At 44.6% G+C, this 26,818-nt stretch overlaps 1 protein-coding gene across 5 annotated transcripts in view; it reads left to right on the top strand.

Moving 5' to 3' along the window:
* Positions 1–26,818, top strand: part of ZNF711 (zinc finger protein 711) — a 60,572-nt gene that overhangs the window by 21,127 nt on the left and 12,627 nt on the right. For 2 of the 5 annotated variants that reach the window (XM_014527373.2, XM_014527374.2), the window contains exons 2-4: positions 10,240–10,342; positions 13,709–14,239; positions 22,405–22,563. In XM_014527373.2, coding sequence (XP_014382859.1) covers positions 10,264–10,342; positions 13,709–14,239; positions 22,405–22,563 — 769 coding nt within the window. In that variant the 5' untranslated portion in view covers positions 10,240–10,263. Of the gene's footprint in view, positions 1–10,239; positions 10,343–13,708; positions 14,240–18,062; positions 18,443–21,328; positions 21,427–22,404; positions 22,564–26,818 lie in introns of those variants that run through there. The other 3 variants (XM_014527378.2, XM_025195313.1, XM_014527377.2) reach the window with 3 other exon arrangements.

Raw genomic sequence — 26,818 nt, forward strand, 5'->3', positions numbered from 1 at the left:
CATTTTTTGAACTGCCCTGTTTTATGCTTTGGGGTCACTTACTGAGCTGTCTGTTCTAGCAGCTCACTGTCAGACCACTATGGCTAGGAGCCCTGATTTTCTAGAGGATTCCCTGCTTGCTACCCTAGCTACAGGGATTTCAGTATACTTTTTTCTTCTAGGCGCTTTTAGCGGGGAATGGGAACAGGGTCTCTCCCATTCCCTACTTGTCCCCCCCAGGTAAATTCATAGATGTCCATCAGGTCCCCTCTCAGCCTTCTCTTGTGAAGGCTGAACAGGAACAGGTCCCTTAGCCTCTCCTCATAGGGCCTGCCCTGCTGCCCTCTGACCATGTGAGTGGCCCTCCTCTGGACCCTCTCTCCATGTTGTCCACATCCCTCCTAAAGTCTGGCGCCCAAAACTGGACACTACTCCAGCTGGGGCCTGACCAAGGTCGCATAGAGAGGGAGGATCACCTCCTTGGACCTGCTCGTGATGGATCTGTGGATGCACGACAAAGTGCGGTTAACCTTAACTGACCGCGTCCTCACATTGGCAGCCCATGTTCATTTCAGAATCAATAATGACTCCAAGATCTCTTTCTGCCACCATGCTTTTGAGAAGGGAGTTCCCCATCCTGTAGGTATGCTGCTGGTTCTTCCTGCTTAAGTGCAGCACCCTGCACTTGTCAGTATTGAATCCCATCCTATTCTCATTCGCCCACCCCTGTAACCTGTCCAGGTCCAGCTGTATCCTGTCCCTCCCTTCTAGCGTGCTCACCTTGCCCCAAATCTAGGTGTCGTCAGCAAATTTGAACAAGGTGCTTTTCACCCCCTCGTCCAAGTCGCTAATAAAGAAATTGAACAGTGCGGGCCCAAGGACCGAGCCCTGGGGGACTCGACTGCCCACATGCCTCCAGGTCCAGTGAATGCTATACAGGTAGAGTTTTGAACTGGTTAGACCCATTTCATTGTCACTTCCTGTAACTTCATTGGTGTCAAAGGTCACGTGACATCACTTCCTGATGTGATACCACTTCCTGTGAGGTCTTTGAATATGGCTCGCCAGCCCACTGGGTGATAAAAAGTTTGTGTTCTGGCCCCACATTCAAAAAGGTTGGACACCCCTGCACTAAAGCCTCTGCTCCCAGCCAGCACCTGTCTGCCAGGCAGGATGTGGGAGGCAAGGTCTCTAGCCCCCTGTCTGTGCAGGACAAGGGGAAAGAAAGCACTGTCAGTGGGGGCTTTTCATCCCTACAACAGCCAGGCAGGTAGGATTGGCATTGGCTTAGCCCCTCCCCAGCCCCCCACCTCCAAGAGGGGAGGTGGAGTAGGAGGGGAACGCACTGGCCTGGCACCAGCCCCCGCCTCCTCCCCCAGCCAGGCCCTGCCTAGCGTGGGAGGGAGACCCCCACCAGGGGCTTCTCAGTTCTTCACAGCCCGGATCCCCAGGCTGGGATCAGCTCAGCCTCACACCCTCTCTAGCCTCCACCTGTGGGAGGTGGAGGGTGAGCAAACCAGCCCAGCTGGGCACTGGTCCCCCTAGCTGGGGTCTGCTGGGGGTGGGGAAAGGGAAGCCCCCACCAGGGGCTTTCACTCCCCTGCAGCCTGGCTCACCAAGCTGGCATGGGCTTAGCCCCACCCACCCCCTCCACCTGTGAGAAGTCTGGGAGTGGGGAAGGAAATGCACTTGTCTGGTGCTGGCCCCGGGGCCCCCCCCATCAGGGTCTGCCCAACATGGGGTTATGAAAGCCTCTACCAGGAGTTTTCATAATCCCACAATCTGGCGAGCCAGGAGGGGATCAGATGGTGTGTTCCTCCCTTACCGCACTTCCTTTCTTGGAGGAGGGGTGCGGGGGGGCTGAGCTTCCCGGCCCAGCAAGCCAGGCTGCAGGGGAACAGAAACCTCCATGGGGGCTTCCCATCCTCCGCACTGGGCAGACCCCAGCTGGGGGCGGGGGGAGGGCAGTGCTTGGCAGTGGTAGGGCTGAGCTGATCCCTGCCCAGTGAGCTCAGTTTCAGGGGAGCAAAAACCCTATGGTGGAGTCTTTCCCCCACCCTGGGCAGACTCAGGCTGGGGGAGGGGGAGAATGCCCAGCTGGGTTTGTGTGTTCCTCCCAACCTAACAGGCATGGGGCTGGGGAGGGGGTGGGGCTAAGCCAGTTGGATCCCTGGTAGCCAAGCTGTGAAGGGGTGAAAAACCCACCTGGTGGGGAAAAGCCCCCACTGCTGGGGGACCAGGGCCGGGTGCTGCATACTCCCTCCCCAGACCCCTCAGAGGCGGGGCCCAGGGAGAGATTTTTCTACTGGCTCTCCCCTGGTGGCTGACAGCATTGGGGGGGCGGGGGGGGCGCTGCGTCTAGCAGCCAATCAGGCCTGGGCTTCCACTGTGCTGGATTTAGCAGCCTTAGGCAGCTGGCAGTTAAGAGTGATGCGTGTAAGCGCTCCTAGGCTACCAGCCTGGGCCAGTACAGTCTTCTGCCTGCCCTAGCCACCCAAACACTGAACAGAAGTTGAGTTTGTTATCGGTTCAAGCTACGCAGCTTAGAAAAACCAGTGAAGATTTAACCAATTTTGTCTTGGGCGTTTTGAACCTCTGTACTTAGCCTGAATGCTTAGCAAGCTTAGATTGTCTGCAGCATCATCGGTGCTTTCTTTGTTGTTTTTTCCTCTGCCATTTCAGAGCTCTTTTAATTTTCATTTGTCAGTTAATACTGACTTATTAATAGAGCAAAGAAGAAATAATGTCCTTCCCGTGTATGTGTCCGGATCAGCATTTAGTGGTGTGGCTGTTTCTCCCCCTGCTGATGAGGATTCTCCTCAAATGCAGTTGAATAAGTTTGGAACAGTACAAGTCTACTGTTGACTTTGATCTGCCGACCTAAGTGGTTCTGCCCGGTTGAAGTAGCATCCGTGTCTTCATTTTAATAGTTTGAGCAATCCTAGTGCCAAAGCTGTAGTACACTACACAAATACTAGGGGTGCACCAATAAAGATAAAGAAAGATTTTCTTGCCCAATGCCAATAGTCAACGATTTAACCAGCCATATTGGCCGATGCCGATCCGATAACCGATATTTAGTAATAGTGCAAGGCATTTTAAACTGCTGACATAAATAAACTTGTTTGTTTGTTTGTTTTGTATTTATAGCACATGTCTCCTGCCTGCTCCAGCCCTCAGTGAGGAAAGCGGTGACCATGTTATTCCCATACACGTTACAGCCTTGCCCACGGCTCTTACATGCAGGCCCATACGACTCATGCTACCATCCCAGGCGGGTGGGGCAGACCTTTACATGGATAGTGGCCCCGGGTCGGAGCCCCAGAGCACACTGCTGCCTCAGTGCTGCCAAGCCCCACACAGCTGAGCTGCAGCCACTAGGGAGAAGCCGCTTTTGCAAAGGCATCCGATGGAGCAAAATGTCCCTTGTGCAACACCTTACTCTGCCCACGCACAGCCCACTATCTCCACGGCAGCCCTGATGCTCTGACCTCTGCTATGCATGCACCGTTGCCATGGCAACAACAGCAACAGGAGCTGGTAACAGCCCCTTTGTTGCTGAGAACAGAGCCCTGTGCCTGTTCCCCAGTGCTCCCTCCCTTTCCTGCTGCTCTCCAGGACCTGTAGTCTGCCACAGGCTCAGGCTGGTGGTGAGGTACGGGGACCGGACTTCGCTCGCCAGGGTGCTCCAGGAACACGGCTGTAATTAACAGCTACAAAAACCAAAAAAAGTTGATAACGTCATCTCTCCTTTTATCGTTGTCAATCCAATAGCCAAGCAATATATTTAAACAGGTAATACCTAACATGTACCATTCAGTAGAATATCAGATACCCTGGCTCAGCTTAATTTAATAAAGGCCCTGGTATTGTTAGTCTCAAGTCTGTATTCATCTCAGGCAACTTAATCTGCTACTAAGGTTTGGGCACTGCCAGTATTAACAAACCAGAAATGCCAGTATTAGCAAACCCCATAGCCCACCCCGCCCCCCACTTCTAGCGCCGCCGCCGCCCACCCCAAGTGCAGCCCCAGACTAGCCTCTCTTCCCTCTCCCAGCCAGGAAGAGCATGGCTCAGCCTGCAGCAGCAGCCCACCCTCACCGTGTGCATGGATCTAGGGGGGAACATGCCCCCTATGCCAGCCCTGGGGAGTGCACGCAGCAGCAGGAGCCACCCCTCTCCTCCCTGCACCCCCAGACGATCCACTCGCAGCTCTGTCCTGTGTCCCATCCCAGCTGGGCAGCACCTGCCCGAGCCCTGCTCCTCCCTCACTGCTGAGGCCTCGACTTGCCCATTTCCCCACACCCTTGGTCCCCTCCCCCGCCCCTCCTCCTGCCCAACACACTTACCAGTTGGATGCTGCTCTCCAGGCTGCCATGCTGCATATCAGCAATTAGATCAGTATCAGCTGATACGGCTCATTAATAATCAGTCATCAGTATCGGCCCAAAACATTTTTATTGTTGCACCCTTACTGTACATTACTGTACTATCTACGTTTATGTCAGTTAGTTCTGATTTGATATTGGTCTTGTGCCTTGCCCTTCCCAACTCTGAAAGCTGTTTTTATTGTGTGCATGATGCCATCAGCTATCATAAATGCTCTCTTTCATGTCAGCAAAATAGTACAAAATATCCTAGCCAGTAAAACCTAGATGCTTCAGTTACAGTTCTGTGAAGCATCTCTTAATAACTAGTTTACTTTGTATCTCCAAAGTATGTCCCCAAGAATTTGTCAGTCTTTTACTCCATCGGTGCTAACAAACATTTGTGGAAACTGTCATATTTTGGTCCGTCAGTTGCAGAGTATTTTAGAATCTCTACAGTTAAAATAACAGCTAGATTTCTCCATCTTCTTCCTCTGAAGTATCTGGACTACCCATAATCATAGGGATTGAATGTTGTTATCAGTTTGTTTAACAGTCCTGCTCATGGATTATGCTAGGTACTTTATGGACACAGAACCAAAGGATAGTCACTGTCTCCAAAGAGCTTACAGTCCAAGTATAAGAAGCATCCGATAAATACAGACAGGAAACTAAACAGAAACAATTCCAAAAAAAATGCCCTGCATAATGGGTGGTGCTGTGAGCACAAAAGTAGGCTAACTTTGTCAAGTTTTATGTACATCTCTGAGCAAAGGAGAGTCTTAAGGAGAAGCTTGAAGGAGGCTATATTACCTATAGAAAGTAAAGGTGCACCGATACGTCAGTCCAATGTTGGATTGGCACCAATATAAAGAAAATTTTCTGTATCAGAAATTGGCCCAATGCAGCTAATAATTTGTCTGATAAATGCCCGTGCATGTGCGCAGCTGCAGCGCAGCATGTACGCAGTGAGGAGCAGAGCCGGCAGTGTATGCAGCTGGTAAGTCTGGTGTGGTAGAAGCGGGGGGAGGGGGCAGATCAAGGCCTCCGCAGTGAGGAAGGGTGCAGGGTTGGAGATGGGGCTGGAGCAGGGGCTGCCTAGCCAGGGTGGGCACAGGACGTGGGGGGGATGGCTCCCACCTCTGCACACTGCTCATCCAGTGCTCATCAGGATGACTCCAGCTGTTTATCCACGAGGGCATGGGGGGGAATGTGTGCCTCCATATCTGTGGGGCAGGGTGGGCTGGGGCCAGGCTCTTCCCAACTGGGGAGATTGGGGGGCACATACCTCCCGCCCCCATGCCCTCCCAGACAAGCAGGAGGACCAGTGGTGGAAGCCGCCAGATGAGCACTGGACAAGCTGCACCTCCGTCCCATGCTCGCGCCCCCCATGCTTGCAGATCCGAGGGGCACACCCCCGCGTTCCCCAGACAAGCCACTTGCGGCTCTGTCCCATGTACCTCCCTGCCCCGTCCCAGCTGGTCAGCGCCTGCCCCAGCCCCATTCCCTCTGTCACTGTAGGGGCCTTGATATGCCTCTCCCTACCACCTCCAGACCCCTTCCTTCCCCTTTCACCACACCAGACTTACCAGCTGGGTGCAACTCTTCAAGCTGAAGAGCTGAGTATCGGAAATCAGGTCAGTGTCGGCCAATATGCCTCCTTAAAAGTCGGCTATCGGTATCGGCCCCAAAAATCTTTATTGGTGCACATCTAATAGCAAGTCTTAAGTTCAAATCAGGGATCAGCAACCCCCGGCATGCAAGCCAGTTAGTGGCACATGGAGACATTTTCCCTGGTACTCCAGGAGGCATGTGAGGAAATTGTTTAAAAACATTTTTTTTTTTTAAGTTGCTGCTCTGGGCTCTCCAAAGCAGCCACCAGTCCCGGCGCAGGGGCAGGCACTGGGGACGGAGTCAGGATAACACAGGCAGGGACACAGGCTATGTTCTGCTAACTCTGCCCCCTGTCCCTGGACTTGGCCCTCCAGCCCAGCCTGGCCCCTAGAGGGGAGCTGCAAGGGGGTGATGGGGAGGTGCTGTGCAGGGCCACTGCACTCAATGCAGGTGAGCGGGCCCAGTGCTTGGGCAGATGGACACCCTGTCTCACCCAGGTAGGGGCAGCACTGGGGTGCCAAGTGCTGGGGCTAGGCAGTGCAGGGAGAAGCTGTGGGCAGTAGGGCCCGTGGGAAGTGGGGCTGCCCCAGGGTTCCATGGGCTCAGGCCACGGGGGATGAAGGTGACCAGTGGGATCCAAGATAGGGCCTGGCCCGCGCAGCTCCACAGGAATGTGGTGCAGCTGCCCTACGTGTAAGGGACTGCCATGTGGCCAAAGCAGGATGCTGGGCTTGGGGGCTTCTGGCTCTGAGGTCAGCCTACTTACATGCTGGGCAGAGCAGAGCCCCACCCCCCCAGGGGAGGGGCCTGACAGCAGGAGCTCCTGGGAGCAGCCGCTGCAGCTGCCCTGGCCTTGCCCACCTGCAGCTCCCCTCAAGGGGTCAGGGCCGAGTAAGGCACTCTGCAGGGTCACTGCATTGAAGGCTCCCAGCCAGCTCAATCCTAAGCATCACCTGCGGTAGCTGTTCCCAGAGCCTGGGGGGCTCCTGTCATGACCCGGGGGGCTCTGCCCCACTCGTGCTGTGCCTGGTGCACACAGAACCTGAGCCAGGAGCTCCCCAACCCCAGCATTCTGCCCCCGCCAGGCAGCATCCCCTTTTTCTTTCTCTCTGTCCTCTTTTTCTCTCTTCTTTCCTTCTCTTTTTTCTCCTTTTTTTTCTTTCTCTCTGTCCTCTTTTTCTCTTCTCTCTTTCTCTTCTCTCCTTTTTTCTCTCTCCCCTCTTTTTATCTTCTCTTTTTTCTTTTGTTTTCCCGCTCTTTCTCTCTGTTCTTTCTTTTCTTTCTCTCTCTCATCACAACATGCTTAACAAAAAAGACTACACAAGAACAAAGATAGTATATGAAGCTGTATTTATCGTCACCAGATTTAGAACTTTTAGAAAACCTGGTATTTGCCATTAAAAAAAGGCAACATCAATGATTATTAACTATATTAATATGCAGTGTGTCTTGCCATGAAGCCTTCGACCCAGTTTTGTTTTTCTGGCATGCTGACACTCCGGTACCTTACGAGGTAGACATTGCAGTTTTTTCTGCACTGGCCAAAAATGTTGCCTACCCCTGGTTTAGATGTTATAACCAAGGGCTTATTCACTGTGCATACAAATCTAATAGCTTGGTGGGGTTGGGCACTCATAACACTTCAATTAGGACCTGTTTTGGCAGTTTTATCCAGGTGCATTGAAGGGTTCATCTGCATTTGCTGATAAATAAAATATCAGCAGCTACACTTTTGCCCTCATAGATCGGACTCCTCTATGCAGTTTTTTCAAACCCTGCCCAAAATTTTTAAAATATATATATTTAAAAATGTGAAGGAATGAATATGTTAAAAACTGAGTTATGAAGCAGTTTGCTGCTATATACACCACGTGCCTGACATAAAACACTCCTCCCAAGGAGCGTCCTTCCATACACATTCCTTTATTTACCTATTCTTAAACCAAGCATCTGTAACTACTAATGTTAAGAGATGGGGAAATAATCAGATAACAGGGTGCATACAGGAAAATGAAAGTGGAGGAAGTTTTCATGAATGGTCTGTAGTCTCTAGTATTATGATAAGGTGTGTGCTTGTGAACAGAATATGAGAGCTGTTAAGTGGCTTACTTTTGATTTCCTTGGTGTAGATTTGTTATAGGTAAGTTGTCTTTTAAAAACCCTAACTTTCTTTTGAGGAAGAGTTTTGTGCATATGTATTAATAGGATTAGTAATTTGCTTCAGTTACTAGCATACTTGTCATGCTGTTTGTTACCACAGTATAACATTTGTCAAAAACAATACTATCAGCTTTTTTTTTTTCCCTTTAGTTTTGCAGAACTTCAGACCATCTTTTCTTATTATATACAGGATAGAAATATGAAAGTTTGAAACTTAGTGTCAAAATTTGCTCCTTGACTTAGTTTCACATTTGTCAGATGATCCTAGTATCACAGATGTTCCAAAGCTTGTTGTAGATAAATCCACACAAGTAAAAAAAAAAAAAAAAAAAAAAAGAGGGAAGACCACACAGTAATAAAATTGTGTGTATAAAGTAAGGCCATACCCAACAAATACTTACAAGTACTTAAGTTTATTTTATGTAAGTAGACCTTCAGGCATACTCTTGGATATAAGTAGCTGCAGGATTTAAAAGGCAAGGTTCATAAGGAAACACAAAATAATATAACCAGCTAGATCGGGGTGGGCAAAATATGGCTCGGCCCACGAGGCCATTCTATTTAGCTCGCGGGGCCCCTAAAAATGTAGAAAATTAATATTCATCTTCCCTTGGTTCCTGTCAAAAATGGGAGGAACCAAGGGCAGTAGGACCCAGGGGAAGCCCAGCAGGCTTCCACAACAGCAGGGCCCGCCCACCTGCCCAGCTGGAAGCCCCAGCCGGGCTTCTGGCCTGAGAGCATGGGGAAAGGCGAGAAGGGCAGGCCCTGGGCAGAGAAGGGGGCGGGGGAAGCTGAGCACAGGGGAAGCAGCCCCGTGCCTGGCGCCCCACGCTGCAGCTGCTTGTAGCCCACCTTGGGCTGCCTGTGCCTGCTCCGGACAGCCCCGCGCAGGCTGTGAGCGCCTGCAGCAGGGAGCTCTGGCCATGGGGTGGGGGAGGGGCCACTTTCTCCCCCTGCACTCAGCTTTTCCCTAGGATCCTTCCCTTCTCCTTCCTGGCACAGAGGAAAGCGGCCCCTGGCCCACCCCATGGCCGGCGCTCCCTGCTGCAGCCCCCTCCAGCCTGTATGGGGCTGTCCAGAGCAGGCATAGGCTGCCCCAGGCAGGCTGTGAGTGACTGCAGCATGGGGAGCCGGGCATGGGGCAGGGAGGGGCTGCTTTTCCTCCCTGCGCTCAGCACCACCTTGTAATCCGGCCCCGCTGCCAGCCTGGGCCCCACGCCGGCTCCAGGCTCGCCCATTGGGGCTGCGCGTGGCGACAGCAGCTGCAGCCCCCCTGCTTGCCACGCTGGGCATTGTTTGCTACCGCTGCCTGTGGGCTGCCCAGCGCGTGAGCTCCAGGGCAGGTTACAAGCTGGTGCTGAGCACGGGGAAAAGCGGCCCCTTGCTTGCCTCGTGGCCGGCACCATGTGCTATAAGCCGCTTGCAGCCCACCTGGGGCCAGCACCGTGTGCTATAAGCTGCTTGCAGCCTGCCTGGGGTTGCTTGTGCCTGCTCCAGGCAGCCCTGCACAGGTTGAAAGCACCTGCAGCAGGGGGTGCCAGCCATGGGGAGGCGAGGTGCCACTTTTCCCCCGCTCAGCACCAGCTTCTTCCCTGCCAGTGAGCAGGGGGTCAGGGCTGTGTGCTGCACCCTGCCTGTACCATGGGGCCTGGGGGACATTGGGTGTGAGTGGGTGGGGAACCAGTGGGAGCATGGGGCCAGTGCCAGGAGGGCCCAGAGCAGGGTGGCAGGAACGTGGTGTCCCAGCTCGCAGGGGCTCTATGGAGCCGGGCCAGCTCCCTGCTGGTGCAGCCCAGCCTGACGCCACAGACCCCTGCCAGCCTGCGTTCTGCTTTGGGCCCCACTGGTGCTGGCCCTGAGACATTAGTCCCAAGATGGTGACCAAGGGGCAGTGCTACCTATGTGACCCTTGACAGCCTGCCAAAACTGGGTAAGTGGCCCTCCACCCAAAATATTGCCTGCCCCTGAGCTAGATTGTATAAATTAATACATATCTTTTCCCTTCAAGTTAGGAGGCATATATTCCTACGTCTAAACTGCATTTATTTGCACATAGTGTATTATACACTAATTCAGAAAATTAATGCATTTAATGTCATTTACAATTTTGCTTTTGCAGCTGTTTGAAAAAGCATAGCTGATTATGGATCCAGGTGGTGGAAGCCTTGGGTTGCAGACGCAAGATTCCAGAATGCCTCACACTATGATTATGCAGGATTTTGGTAAAACATTTTTACTTATAAACACTAATGGATAATACAGCTAGGTTGTTTCAAGTAAAACAATTTTCTTCAGTATGAGCTTATGCTTAAATGTAAAGTTGTCTTGAGGTTTATAATAACATTCAACATTTCAGCATCTTCAAAATGCTATGCAGACAAAGCTTCAGGAAATGTCCTGTACACTTTTTGAATTCCTGTTTTTGTTACTGTACTGCTCAGTTGCTGATACTGAAAAGCATGTGTCGATTTTAAAAAGTGAAATGGCTCAAGACAAAGTTGATTATGAAGAAGCAAGTTGTACATGGTTCTGGATGCTGCTTGCTGAATGCCCTCTAATTGGAATTGAAAATTGAGGTTTAGATTAGACAGGTTCATGGATGATAGGTCCATTAATAGCAGACAGAACAGTCAGGGATATGTTTTTTGACCTCGCTAAACCTATGATGGTAGATTCCATCTAGACAAAGTGGAGGATTAGGCCAAAAGAAATCTCATGAAGTTCAATGAGAACAAGTACAAATTCCTGCACTTAGAACAGAGCAATCCCATGCACCAGTACAGGCTGGGAGCTGACTGACTGGGCAGCAGCTCTGCAGAAAAGGACCTGGGGGTTAGAATGGACAGTTAGCTGAATATGAGTCAGCAGTGTGCCCTTGTTGCCAAGAAGGCTAATGGCATACTGGGCTGCATTGGTAGGAGTGTTACCAGTAGGTCAAGGGAGGTGCTTATTCCCTTCTATTCAGCACTGGTGAGGCCACATCCGGAATACTGTGTTTAGTTTTGGGCCCTGCACTACAGAAAGGATGTGGACAAGTTGGAGAGAGTCCAGCGGAGGGCAGCAAAAATGGTGAGGGGCTGGGCCACATGACTTATGAGGATAGACTGAAGAAACTGGGTTTATTTAGTCTAGAGAAGAAGAGACTGAGAGTGGATTTAATAGCAGCCTTCAGCTACCTGAAGGGGGGTTCAAGAGGATGGAGCTAGACTGTTCTCAGTGGTGGCGGATGACAGAACAAGGATCAATGATCTCAAGTTGCAGCAAGGGAAGTTTAGGCTAGATATTACGAAGAATTTTCTCACTAGGAGGGTAGTAGAACACTGGAACACGTTACCCAGAAAGGTGGTAGAAGCTCCATCTTTGGAGGTTTTCAAAACCCAGCTAGACAAAGCTTTGGCTGGGATGATCTAGTTGGGGATGGTCCTGCTTTGAGCAGGGGTTTGGACTAGATGACCTCCTGAGGTCCCTTCCAACCTCCTGAGATCCCTTCCAACCCTAACTTTCTATAATTGTATGTCAGGAAGAGTATGATGGGGTGGGTGGATCACTTTAGATATGCTCTGTATGTATGTCCTCCGTCTAAAGGATCTACTGCTCGCGCTGTCTGAAACAAGCCTGTGTTTGTTTTACATATTGATGGTGGGCATGGGCCCACCAGAAACTGTAAGCCTCTTCTTTCTGCCCGCAGTAGCTAGAGGGAAGCCACTAAATGTACAATAACCAATTCTGTGTGACAAATCATGAGTAAACAGGAACAGAAGTTAAGGTTATAGGTTAATAAATTAGGGCTGCTTGCAAATGTTTAAAAAAACCCCAAAAACAGCCCTTTACTTTAAAATCCACGCACTCCTATGCCAAGCCCAGCACATGCCCACATGGGGCGGTGTGTTAGTTAAATGGAGATGAGTTTCCATCTATGAGGTGTTAGTCAGATGGAGGCTCATCCGGCATCTGTGTAGATCGGGTGATTTAGTGGGGGGGTTTTGACACTTTTATATCTAACAGTTGATCGACCCTTTTATCTAATAGCTGCGTAGCCAGGTCGAGCAGATGTGCTGCTGCTTCCAGTAAAGTGGGGTTGTTTCTTTTGGGGGGGGGGGGGGGGGGGGTTAATGTCTGCAAGCAGCCAGTGGTGCTAAGGGAGAACACTGAGCAGAGAACTCCTACTAGCACTCACTGCCCCTTAAATGTACCTAAGGAGCCTGTGGATGCTGCCCAATGAAACTTTGCTCAGAGGTATGCATGAGCAAGGGAAAGGAAGGCTGCCCTGCATTCACTCAGGTTCCTTCCAGCCAGCACCTCCTTCTAGCCTAGCACAGCCTAACCAGGGGTGTGATAAAGCAAGAAACTTTTTTTTTCATGACCTGTAGGTGTCCCGTCTCCTCCTCCTTCCCCCCCCCAAGTCTTTTAACTTTGATAGTAAATGCAATTTGGTGATATTTGTTGAGCTAGATTAATGGTGTTAATTCTTTTTTGACTTTGCCAAATTTAGTTACAAAGGAAATAAAAATGGTAAATATGTTTAAAGTTTTTTAACCCTTTATTGATAAAGTTTTTAATACACTATCTGTAAATATTAAAATTGATGGATAGCATTGTCTGTCATTTTCTTTAGGCTGTAAGCTTGACGGTGTCCTCCTTAAATGAAGAGAAAATAAATTTATTAATATTTATTTTATAACTGACATTTCTGGCATAACATACTGGAAGTAAAACAAAGGATCTTTTCACAGTTTAAACTCTTCACTTTTTGATAAACTTAAACCATCATCTTACATATTGAAATAAACTTTTCTCATCTGCGTTAGCAAAGTCATTTGACTTCATGCTGTTTAGTCATCTTGTCGTCCACAGTCTTTCACAGACAATGCTTTTCTTTTTCCTTTCCAATCAGCAAAACTGATGCATGTGTAAATTAACTTATTCAGCTTTGCTCTCAGCTTCTGCTACACCAAGGAATAATACAGGATTCAAGTTGTTAGCATAATTGTTTTAGTTTTTAAAAATTATTAAGACTTGTTTTTAAGAATTGTTTTAGTTTTAAAAATACATATAAAATCTCATAATGGTCTTTTGCCGTATAAAGACTTTTAGCAGGTGTTATCATTTTAACCCTTTAAAAAGAAATGTGCTTTTGTACTCTGACTTAAGTAATAAAATGTCATAGTCATATGTTACAAGATAGTATTAATTTATTAAACAACATCAAACATAATAAAATTCAAGGGGAAGCTGAGGAACTTTTATATATATAATTTACTTTTATGTTTTAGTTATGTTCCTTGGCGTATGGACAGATGAACAAATTGCAGTAAGCTAAAAGGTGAAATGTTACTTCCATGAAGCTGCTAATTGTTAGTAATTATTTACTACCAATTTACTATTAATTATATTGTGGTGAGTGCAAACTAACGTGATAGCTTGCATCTTATTTCACTGAGAGTAAGGTGGGTAGGGTAAGTTGAGGTGGATAAGTCTCCACCTTCTTTAAACTTACTGCAGTTTGTCCATACCCTTTGATATAGTAGTGGTGATGCCATATGGTAGTATAAATCTTAACATTGTTTTCCTCCATAATTGTTTCATAGTGGCTGGAATGGCTGGCACTGCTCATATTGATGGAGACCATATTGTTGTATCAGTCCCTGAAGCTGTACTAGTTTCTGATGTAGTCACGGATGATGGAATAACTCTTGATCATGGCTTAGCAGCTGAAGTTGTTCAAGGACCTGATATCATCACTGAAACAGATGTTGTAACAGAAGGTGTAATTGTTCCTGACTCTGTGTTGGAAGCTGATGTTGCTATTGAAGAAGCTTTAGATACCAGTGATCATGTTTTGACTTCTGATCTAATAACAGAAACTGTTAGAGTTCCTGATCAGGTTTTTGTGGCTGACCTTGTTACGGGTCCTGATGGACATTTGGAACATGTAGTACAAGACACTGTGTCAGGAGCTGATTCTCCCACAATGGTGTCAGAAGAAGTTCTTGTAACTAACTCAGATACAGAAGCTGTGATTCAAGCGGCCAGTACTGTTCCTGGTTCTACAGTTACTATAAAAACTGAAGATGACGATGATGGCAAGAGCACATCTGAAGACTACTTAATGATATCTTGTAAGTGAAATAATGGTAGATATAAGTAGGAGACTGTTTGAACTAGAACTGATCTAGTGGGGAGAGAGTAATGAATCTGAAATCTTGCTATCCTGTGCTCCTGGACTATCAAAGAACAATCTCACCACATTTTTTTTTATCAAGAGTTGGATTTTGTGAGTGGATAATCTGTAGGCAGTGGTGCAGAACAGAGGCATGATGACCATACTGTCCTGCTCGTAGTGCCTATGTGCGCAAAGAGTCCAAGAATTTATGAAGTGATATTTTTTAAAATCTTTTTTAAAATCTTGTTTAGCATACTATGTGGGTTGTCTTCTTACAGTTTTAAGTATAATACATTTTTAAAAAGTCGAACCTAATTACCAAATTTTCTAGATATATGCCAAAAGTAACATTTGGTAAGTTTCAAGAGCATCAGGAGAGGGGTGAGAAAAAATGTAAATTGAAGGCAATTTACTCAGGAAGTGATTTTGACCATAACTTACTTGTTTGACAAGAAAAGATGGTTTACAGATAAAATATAGTAGCCAGATTTTTGTTTCCTCTGGAGCTATTGTCTGAAGTGGTCCTCAGTATTGGTACCTCTGACCTGATTTTGAAAATGAAAACTAACTTCTTTTTTCAGTTTTCCAAGTATCATGTTCCCCCCATACTGCTCTATGAGGAGGGCACTTTTATCATTAATTATGCATTTACAACACATACAATTGAAGGAATTTAGTAAAATGGCATGCTGTGAAAATAATTGTTCTTTTTTGGTGTTTAATTGGATGTTGGGGACCAATTTTCACTTTCAGACACAGGACAGTCATGCAAGTAAGTTAATACACACAAAAATTTTCAATTCAGCCTTTCAACTCCTCTAAATTAATGCAATTTTGCTAGACCAGAATGAGTTTTTGATTCTCCAAGTAATCATTTTAGCTACCTGGAAGCAACACAGTTCAATAAGTTAAGTTTTGACATACTTAATTTACATGGCATTGTCATAAGAGATCTAGGCACAATAAATTGCTTTTATTCAACTTTCCAGAGTAAATATTGCTATGTTCATGCTTGTCTTGTCAACTCTTTAGTGACATGCCTGTGATACTATTTAAATAATTTTAGCAGTACTGCATGTTTAGTTTTTCCATCATTGGAGGAGAGATATTGTAATTCTTATCACTCTGTCCTTCATGTAATGTCATGTGCTGCATGAAAAAGTATTTTAAGTATAATATGTTACTTACACTTGTCTTAGTTTGTAACAGAAAGCAAAAAGAAACCAATGTGAGAACAAATCAAAAAGTCTCCAGCGGTGGCATTACTTTTTAGGTTTTTATGGAAAGGAGTACCATTTTAGAGCTCAGTTACTTTAACTGAAATCATTTCTCCTTTCTAATGGCAAACATAAAATGATATTATGTAACGGTGATATTTCCTGCATCCCTGTATTTGTAAGTACAGTCATGTTTATAATTCTTTCCGATAGAGGAGTTGATGATGGAGACTATATTAAGCCAGTAGTTTTCAGATTTCTTTGGACTTGGACACCCTTCCAACTACAAAAATGACTCTGCAAACACTAGCCCATGTGATTATTTTAAATAAATATGAATATGGTCAGTGTTTGTAAACCTGTTAATAAGGTCTGATAACCCTATTGAGGTCATGAATCCTGCTCTGAGAAACTCTTCTTCTTAAGCTGATCAAGGTTATATGTCTGAATAAATACAATTGCAGCCCAGATTATTAGATAGTCTGTTTTTTTAAGTCATTAGTAGACTTCAGTATATATATTCAAATATTTTTGGATTTGTCTTTGTTAGCTATGTAAAAACAGAGCCCCCCTAAGTGAAGGTGCAGCATATGCTGACGGGAACCTTTTCTGCCCCTATAGTTACATTATCTAGGTCAGGTGTTGGGGGGTGAAGAGGAGGGGCAACCTTTTTGGCAAGCGTGCTAGAAATTAGCCCTGCATCCTCCCCAAGTGCTAGTCAGATCTCCCACTGCCCAGTCTCCTTCTCTGCTTTCTGCCTTGTGCACCTTGTCTAATCTCTGCTTTGCTTTTTGCTCCCTGCCCTATCTGCCCATGGCACTTGTGTCATAATTTGGCTACCACTGAACTAAGGCATAGGTATCAAACCCCTTAGGCTGGATGAGTGGATGACTGGGCCCACAGACTGGTGCTGCATATAGTGTGCGTCCTGGCTCAGCCCCGTGCTGCTTATAGCATCCATTCTGACTCAAGTCCCACATGCAACACATGCCAGTCCTAGCCCCACACACTGCATGTGGTACATGGGGCTGGTCTGTGGTTCCAGTCTGGACCAGCCCTGGATCCAGCACACAGGACTGGACTAGCCCTGAGCAACACATCCAGCACACGTTGGGTTCGGCCACATGTGCAGTGTGGCTCTGTACCTCATGCAGCACTCAGGGCCAGTCCAGGGCCCACAGAAAACATTATGGGTCAGATGACAGGGCTCTGCTGTTCAGAACCAACCCATGGGCTGTATCTGATACCCTTGAACTAGGGCGAGTGATCTTTTCATGACCCAACCAACATAGCTCTGCCAGCTAAACTTGGTAGTGTAGATCAAGACTCTGTTTAATACACAACAGCAGACCTTGCCTCTTTTGATCCTGTCTTGAACCTGATCCAACAAAGCTGGTGCCTGACTTCACAATAACCTTGAAGTTAAGCATGTACTTTAGTGTTTATTGGAACCAAAGTGTTCATCTCCTTGCAGGACAACTTCTGTAGAGGTTTTTTTATTGCCCAGGTTGTCTTAAGACAGCACTGTCAGGCTTCTGAAAATAACCTTCAAATCTGTCACGTAGGTGGAGATAAATATATCCTTCAAGCTAAGAGTATGAAACCTCATATTATATACTTTACTATGTAGCTCAGTTGGCAACCAATATCCCAGGAACATAATTGTATGCTATAATTCCCAGTGGTGTATACAGGAATTGTTGGTCTCTTTTGTAGTGTGGGTCGCAACAGAGCAGAGAGATGATTGAGAAGTTCCCTCTCCCATTCTTGATCACATAATGTTTAGCAGCTAAAGCAAGGAATATAAGAATAAGTGTTAAAAGTGTTTAAAAGTATTTTTAGCTGCCTTAATTAAGTTTGGCAACTGGAAACAAGGAGACAACTTCCTGAACCAGTTAGCTCTTCATGGATGCACCACATTGTGCTTGTGCGACACAATCTGGGAGCCTCTAGTAAGGGAGAAAGCTAAATTCAGAGAATCTTTAACATATAAATATTTGCTTTTTGTTAAAGTTATAATTTAAATGAAGTTTTCACCATTTTAAATTTGTCTTATCTAGCTATTCAGTGGATTTTTTTAACAAGTGATATAAATGTTGCTTGGGAAAACTATAGTATGATACTTACTTGACGTATGTGAAAAGAATTTTGTATCTGTCTGAATTTTGACTAGAAATTTGTCACCATCTATCTGTCTAGTTACTAGTGCAGATGAGTTTAATTTCTTAAATTAAAGGAAACATGACCATGTCCTATAAGAATTGTAAGAAAACTCTATTCTTAATAAATTGTGCCATGGCACACCAGATATCAAATCTACTCCCAATGGAACATATTAACCCCATAAAAATAATGAAATATAAATGTTGAGTAGAAAGTGTGTTTTTAAGCATAATTGTGTTTTGGAAATTAAAGCACTGAGCTCCCAAAATATACACTGTACACATTACATAACCAGATTAAATGCAACAGTAGGCACCGCTCGTAGCTTAAAACACACCCTTTTTTTGTTTTTCAGGTTTGCGATATTCAGACCCACAGCGGATTGCCAGCTTCTGATCCATGTGTTGGCCCTGCATGCACTATGCTGGTGACCTCATACACACCAAAGAACAACACTGGAGCTGGCCTTTAGGGGTAAGGTAATGTTCCACCACCACCTTTTTAGTATATTGCAGTACAGTGTTGCATAGTTTGCTAAACATTTTAATACATATATTCCTATATTGTACCTAAGGGATATAAAATAAGCATATTAAACTTTAGAAAACTTTGCAAAATTGTAAAACTGTGGGACTTATCTTGCCCTCCTGTCATACCTTGGGGGCTTCTATGGTGGGTGTGATATCACCAGCATAGTGCATGCTGAGACATCACGTGAATTGGGAGCTGGCAATCCACGGTGAATCTGGACATCACACACCTGAAACCAACTGAAAAACGTAAGTTTTAAATTACAGGTGAGCTGAATATTCCTCCTACCTTGGTACCTAGGAGGATTCAGCATCTATTTCTAAAGCTATCGGGATACTTTTATAAATGTGGAGGCAACATTATGTAGTGTTGCTGATGAATGATTTTGAGCCAGGAGCCTGTGTTTTGTTCCCTATTCTTCCATTGATTTACTAAATGACAGTTATTGCTTAAAAAAAAGACAATTTGCAGTTAACAAAAGGCACAGGATTAGCAGTCTGTAAATGGAATCCTGTTTGTTAACACAAGGATTTGGATACTGCCTGACATTAGTGGGGAAATATGTGGAGATTATAAATTCAGTTCTTAGTCTCTCTGCTAAATAGCGGGAAAGGATTAATTAGCATTATTTTTTTTCTCTACTGGAAAATGGCCTGAGGCCACCAAAAATTATTTAATGTAAACCCGCAATTCAAGTGGTAACAATTTCTGGTTGTCCTTTATAGTTGCCACCGAGGTAGGGAAAATATGAAGCAAGTTGCAAAAGACATAATAATTTATTACCATTCAGTCTTCTGAGTTTATCTGTTACATTGCAGATTTAATTCAGGATTTAATGCTGAATTTTATTTGTTTCGCTTGCTAAGAAAAGTAGGAGCCTGACTTTTAGAGGGGTCTATATATATAGACTTGGGGACAAACTCAAACTGAAATTTATTGAATTGGTACATGCTGCCCATGTCTGAATGAGAATCAGGCTAAGGATGCTGAATGCTTTAGAAATGCCATCAGTCTTTTAGGTTTTGAAACAGTGTTGCCTCTCCGAGGAGGGAAGCGTGGCTTTTAACAAATATCAGTTTTCTGTGTCTTAAAGGTAAGATGCAATTTGTGATGGTACATAGTCTATGAACATGTTTTACTCTATCCCCAACTAAAAATACTTTGTAAAAAAAATATTTTAAATTTTTCATTGTGAAATACTTTCTCTCTCTCTGTCTTTCATTGGCATTGATTCCCTAGTAAATCAAACAACTGACCAACCTAAATTATTAGTTCCTGGAAGTATATCATCTCACACAAAGAACATTCAGTCATTTTCATGTCTATATACCTTGAATATTAGAAAACTTTCTTTGAAAAAATTAGTGTAGTGGCACATACTGTTATTCCATTATTACTTATCTGTAGGAAACGTCCACTTTTTTAATAGCCTTTAAGTATTAACATTTTTATTTACTATGTTTTGTTTGTGTAAATCTTATATGAAAAAAGGGATTTCTACTTTAAGATACCATCAGCTTGAAAAATCACTTTTTACCTCCAAATACAGTACATGCCTGGCTTACAAGTAACAGTCAGGAAGGAGTACAGTAACTGAATGAAACTTGAGCAAAATATTTCTCTGAACATTTTTTTTCTACTCATAAACTTCATAAACTTTATGTATTGTTTTCATTCCTTTCCTACATGGTTGTTTAGGCTCAAGCCCTGCAAAGACTTAAATATGTACAATAGAATTGCTGACTTTACTAAGCATGCATACAAGTCTGCAACATGGGAGCCATAGTTGGAAAAAAGATTGTAAACCTCAGATGCAGAATAGAAAAATCCTTTCATCTTTAAACAAGAACTTTTTAAATATAAAGCTTTAGGATGTTGAGGTAGTTTGCTGGAAGATAGATTTATTTATATATTATATTCAGATCATCTAAATTCATATTGCCTTTTCATAGAAAACAGTAGCTATCTCTGCTAGCTTCCCTACATTTTCCCAAAAATTGTGCTTGTATAAGGCACTGGTCACACCAAAAGCTGAGAAAGCAAGCATGCTCCTATAGAGGATGTCACATTCAATTGCATGAAACAACTAACATTTGTATTAACAACTTTATGCTGGTAAACGTAATAAAAGGTATTTGTAGATTTCTGTCTAGTGTTGCTGGTGTGCTTGCTATTCATTTTCTTGTTATGCTTGATACCATGCAGGCATTTGCAGGGGGCTGCATATGTTATGCAGTTCATTTATTTGGAATACATTTTTAACAAATGCATGATCTTGCTTCCACTGACTTAAGTAGAACATTGTCAAACCACTAGCAAGGTTTTAGTTAAATGATACAATCTAAAAGTTGGTATTTATCCCAAAATGAAATTCATAATATTTCTGGGATCAATTCAAATTTGAGTCCTCTGTAAATTCCCTAAGCAATTAATGATCAGTGTTTAAAAAAAATCCTCCATCCATTCATATTTTCTTGTTGTTCATTATCAAATTGCAGAAGTCTATTTTTACAATAGTTGATAACAGTGTTTGTTGATTTTAATTTTAAGCGGTTTATTTCAGTTTTGTTTTTAGTTTATTAAGTTTTTTTTCAGTATTTCCTGTATCTTCTGAGGCCCCTGCTACACATTAAATATATTACACAATTAACTGTTTAATCAAGCCATAAATTTAGACCAGTCAAACATGGAAAGAAAGACCGTCCACAAGTGCAAAGTAATAATCACACAATTAATTGGTTAATTTCACAATAAATTTACACCAGCCACAAGGTGCAAAATAATTATTACACCATAAAAATGACTGTCTAGCTGTAAAAAAAGTCAACCAGCTATAAAGTTAGTGCTTGGAAATATGTGACAACTCTATAGCTGGTTTCTATCTAGCTTTAATTTGAATGTGTAGCAGGATCCTGAATGTCATGAGGTTCACTAAAAAAGCTGGCTACAGTTTAGTAAATATTACTAAATGACATTCACAGTAGACAGTATGCAAAGTCATAAAGAAATAACCTGCTGTTGTTTCTTACATTTCTTTTTAAAAATATATATATTTGTACATGTCTAATATAATAGGTATACATAATTAAAAATATGTGCATATTAGAAAAGATAGGGATTACATTTTCTTTCAGATCAGAAATCATCCTTGTTATGAGGGCTTCAATGGGTATTCAGTGGAGCAGTGGCCTTTTGCCGGACCTTTGCACTGGGGTGCATTTCACCAGAGAGAGTAAGCAGTGTGCTACCGATACATAAATAGTAAAGATGTTTGCAGATACATGCCTTTGTGATCAGGGTTTAACTGTCCTTTACTGTGAAAATCAGGCGATATATATGTAAACACCTACATTATCAAAACTCATAATATTCCACCTAGTAGGGGTTGGAACATAATTATTTAATTGATTTACTAAAAATTCCTTTTGACTAAATAGATTAAATATTGCTTAATTTTTAGATGTAGACATAAAATATATTGGTAACTCAACTTGAAGTAGTTGGAAATACATCCAAATACTGTCTCAGAAGATACCAAGCTAAAGACCTGAAGTACTTTAATCTTTGTTACATTGTAAGTTTTTAGGGAACGTGCTATTTGCAGGATTTATCAACAGTATACTATTTACTCTTTTCATTCTGCAAGTCACTCGTTATTAGCCAAATGTACATTTGGTAAGAATAGCAGCTGCTAGTTGCCAATGATAGAATTCACAAAAACAACCCAAAACTGTCTTCACATCTGAAATTTTCAAAATGTTCAACTGCCCAAAATATCATATCTATTTTATATTTTTATAGATATAGATATACACACATATGCAATGTGTGTGTATATGTGTATTTATGTATGTATATTGCACTTTATTTACTCACGTATCATCTAGGCTTAACATAGAACAATATCTGTATACTCTTTACATGATTTAATCATGCTTTTTCTTATGAAGTTTATTTTATAGTAATGTTTTTGTCCTGAATTTACTAAAAGGTTGATAGTGAAATTGTTGGATTTATTTAAATGGCCTGGAACATATTGAAAAAGAATCTGGCTTACATTACAGTTCCAGTGGATCTTGCATCTCAGAATATAGACCTTCAGTGTGTGTGCGTACATGTGGGATGAAGGAAATATTACTAACATTTTAATTTTTAAAAATTGTGTTTGAACCTCACTATCACTTTTTTGTTTGTTTTTGCATTTTTACAGTGGATGATGTTGGAGAAAAATTGGACCATATTGGAAGCACACCCTTAAAAATCAGCACTGAGGTTTCAAATGATGATGTTGCTAAAGATGATGGTTTTGGTTCAGAAGTTATAAAAGTATATATATTTAAAGCAGAAGCTGAGGATGATGTTGAAATAGGTATCTATCTTAAATTCTGTTTGGTCACATAGTAGTTGAAAATGTTTGCTTTTCTTTATAATTAAATCAAATGTTTTATTGGCAGGGGTTAGCAACATATAGCTCATGGGCTAGATCCAGCCTGTGGAGCCAGAGTTTTGCATCTGTCCACACCTGTGTGGGGGCTGGGCAGCTAGAAGCTACACCTGCATCATCACGCTTCTCCCCACCTCCTGCTGTGCCGCTGCAGCATGGGGACAGCTTCCAGCCAGTGGGGAGCTGAGCTGGGGGTTGAGAGCTTTCAGCTATACCTGCATTGTAGTTGGGAGGGAGGTAGGGTGCAGGGAGAAGCAGCAACAGTTTGAACACAGCTTGCAGCTGCCTGGCTGCCACACAGCTTCCCATCAGCTGGAAACTGCATCTGTGCTGCAGCTGAGGAGCTGGGGGTCAGGGAGAAGCAGCAGCATGGACACAGTTCCCAGCTGCTCAGCCCCAATGCAGTTCCTCTCCGGCTGGAAGCTGCACCTGTACCCTGGCTGGGAACTGGGAGACTGGGAGAAGTAACATCAGCATAGCTCTCAGCTCAGACATTGGCAGACTCCCCCTTACTGCTGAGACACTGCCCAAGCCACTCAGCACATGCTGGACTGGAGCCAAGTTATTCTGGCCTGTGGCTTAAAAATATTTTTTCCCTCATTTTATGGAGTATGGCATAACATTCTCTGAGGGTTCGTACAGATTTCGTACTTTGAGGCATATAGTCCACAAGTTTAGCATTCTGTTTGAATAGCAGTATTCATTCGGTCTTTGCCTGTACTTCTCATTCCATTCAGACTGCCGTAGTCAGGCTATTGTGAGGGGTGGAGCACCTGTAACCACTACTTGGGTTGTTCTTACCTTCCATGGGCTTTTCTAGTTGGACAGTGTAGAGATACACCTTATAGACTAATTGAATCAGAGATGCATATGCTTTCATGACCAAGAGTTCACTTCATCAGATGCTAGCTCACAAAAGGTTATACATCTCTGATTCAGTTAGCCTACAAGGTGCGTCTCTACCCTGGCTTCTGCCTTAATTTAAACTAGTACATCCAACTATCTCTCTCTCTTCTAGATAGGGGGATAATTTTTTCCCCTCATCTAGTTAGTCAAATTATTTTAGTTTTTCCTTTCATTTTACTTCTGTCTGGTGGCTTAAAATAGCTGTTGATAGATATTCTTTGAGGGCTTAGATGGTCAACTGTCTTGCTCAGGAAGTCAAGAAGTGACAGAGGAGGAAGGAAAGCACACAACATCCTGGCCAACCGTTTTTTTCTTGCTGAAAAAAATCCATGGAAACTTCAGTATTTTTTCCTAAGGAGCTTGAGAAAAATCAGCCGCATCCTTCCTTGAAACAATTAACTTTTCCTTAGTGTAGATTCTGTTCATAGCCCTCACTCTTCATGCCTTTGTGCTATCAAGGGGTTTGGCGGGTGGAACGAAACACCATATCCTGGAATCGTGCATATAAGCAGGAAGCTCTAAACTTCTCTATGGGCGCATTTCTCCAAAATCCACAGTTCTGACACTCTTGTTACGTGCTCTAGCACTGAAAACACACTGGTACCAATTGTTTTCTCATCTCCTGAGGACCATGCTGTTCCAGCACTGTATTGGACTTTGCTCTCTGGGATCATCCACTACCTTGCCTCCCACTACTTAGTGCTTATACTTTATCACTGGCTCTCACTTTGCCATCAGATACTTAGATCAGGGTTGTTCAACTGGCAACCTCTGAGGAGTTAATTTACAGCCTGTGGGCTCTTACCCAGGTGCCAGCTCTCCCCCTTCCCCACACACACTCTCTAGAGGCTGCTGCCATGAAGGTCTCCAGGCGTCCATATTCCCACCTCCAGCTTTCGCTTTCTGCTCCTGCCCCTGGGGGCATGGCAGGGTGGTATGGCTGGGGGACAAGGGAGCCTGGGACTTTGTGGAGCCCCGGGACCCAAGTGCTGGGGGGGAAGCTGCTAGCAACCCAGTAGAGGACCCATGTAGCACATGACCTGAGGGGCTCACACAGGTGCAGCCTACAAAGCATGCAGCCCCCAGATACTCCAAAGCTGGACAGCTCTGATCTAGATATCAGACATCCCACAATTCACTGTAACTGATAACCTGTCCATAAACTGGGTAGTGAAGCCTTCATGGAGTATGTGAAATATCTCCAAGCCATGATGCTCCCTGATCCAGTGCTGTGCAGACCTTCATCCCAGGCAGAACTGTGTCCCCAATGAATGGGGTTAATGTATTCTTACCCTTTTCTCTGAGATGCACCAAAGAGCGAAGACAATGGGAGTCCATCAGAGAATAGAGAGAGGAGTACTTAAGGAATACAGAAGAACCAAGACCCTTGAAGGAGTAACCATCCTTGTATGCTCTCATCTGCTTTTTTCCTCAGTATGCCTTATTATCCCTGGATACAATATCTTTGTAGGTTATGAACATTACTCCAAGAAATCTTCACCCATATCACTTTCAAGATCTGCTTCTTGAAAGATTGGATGCAATCATCTTGAGTTCTAAATCTTCCTTTAGGCTACAAAAAAAAAATCTAACGCAACGTGGCTTCTATTTTACCCACTTTGAAGAGAGGGATAGAAAAATACCAGGTCTCAGTGAAAGCATGAGATTATTTTGGTCAACTCCTAGTGTCTTATTAATGAAAGTGGACAGGAGAAGTCTAAGCATCAGGTAAACATCAAGACCACCTTGTCTGAAAAGGTTTTGAAGTTTGGCCTTTTTTGGCCATAATGTTTCTTTGTCTGCCAGCCCTCAGGTGAGTGTGTGGATAATTATAAAGCCCCATTTTACAAATTAGCTTCTTCGTTTGGGACATATAGTTCAGTTGACAGATAAACTGCCTCCAGCAACAGGAAGAACTGAAGTATTTTGTGGCTGAAGGCCAGCTTACAGCAAAGATCTTCCTGCAGACTGCTCTGGATGCATTTAATACGTGCTCTTTCTGTCTTCCATCGTCTCTTACAACTGTAGAAGCCTTTCTCTTTAAAGGGAGTAAACTATTTAATACTACCTCTGACAAGTTGCTTTACAGTCTCAAGGACATTAGGGCAACTCTGCAGTCTTCGGGTCTCTATCCCTTCATCCCAAAGGCTACAGCAGCATATTACAGAAGTGAAGTGTGCACTTCCCTTTTAACTCTGCCCATCAGTATTGTTTCTCTGAGCCTTCATAGTAAAGTCAGAGACTTCATACACAGTGGCTCTGCCCTACCCAGACCTTCTATCTTCACTTATCCCTTTTGGAAACAGCCTTTCCTTTTTCCTGGAGCTTGGATGAGGATAATCTCAGTTTGGTAGGTTCTTGGTACAATGAGCAAGGAGTACATCTGTACCTAATTCTTTCTCCATTCCATTATAGCTTTCTTGGCTAACATTCCAGTTCCTGATTTTTCTAGGATATATAGAGCAGTTTTGTGAAGCACATTCCAGATATTCATCTACCACTCTTCCTTTGTTCCAGTTCCCAAATCACATGCCAGATTCAGATGTCCCTCCCAGTCCCTTTTCAACTGAGGCTTTCACACTAAGAAAACCAATGATTAGTTACCAGGAGAGGATTCTGACTTCTGATACGTTGCATTTGACATGGACCTCAATGTCGCAGAGTTTGATGCAGATCAAAGCAGGCACGGCATGGTTACACACACACGTTGCCTGTCCATGCTTCACTCTGTTAAATCTATCGGACATTATCATAGATGGAGGAAGAAAAAACAATTTGGGGGGGGCTGAGTGCATGCACATGCAAGCGCGCATGCACCCCTCTCTCCCCCTCCTCCCCCAGCAAGTTAGTCTGTTGTGGGGAAGGGGCATGGTGGGGTCAGATCAAGGTCCCTGCCAAGAGGGAGAGAGTGGGGCAAAGGCAGGGGCTGGGGTGGATGGGGGGCTGGGCCAGGTTGTGTGGGATGCCTGTTGCCCGGGTGGCTCATCCAGGGGCACAGAGGGCTCCTGCTGCTGTGTGCACCCCCGGGGCAGGCAGAAAGGATACATGCTCCCCCCCTGCCCCGATCTGTGGTGTGTGCAGGGCAGCGGCCGCTGTGGGCCACATTCCACACCCCACTGCTGGTGCCGTGTGCCTCCCACCGCTAGGCAGGGGGCGCAGGCGGCACGCAGGAGGCACATGGCGTTGCACAGCGGTCGGGGCACTGGCAGTGGGGTGCAGAACAACTGCCTACATCCTGCCAACAGCACAGATCCGGGGGGAGGGGGAGGGATGG

Source organism: Alligator sinensis, unplaced genomic scaffold, assembly GCF_000455745.1.
Source record: "Alligator sinensis unplaced genomic scaffold, ASM45574v1 scaffold640_1, whole genome shotgun sequence".
Lineage (NCBI taxonomy): Eukaryota > Metazoa > Chordata > Crocodylia > Alligatoridae > Alligator > Alligator sinensis.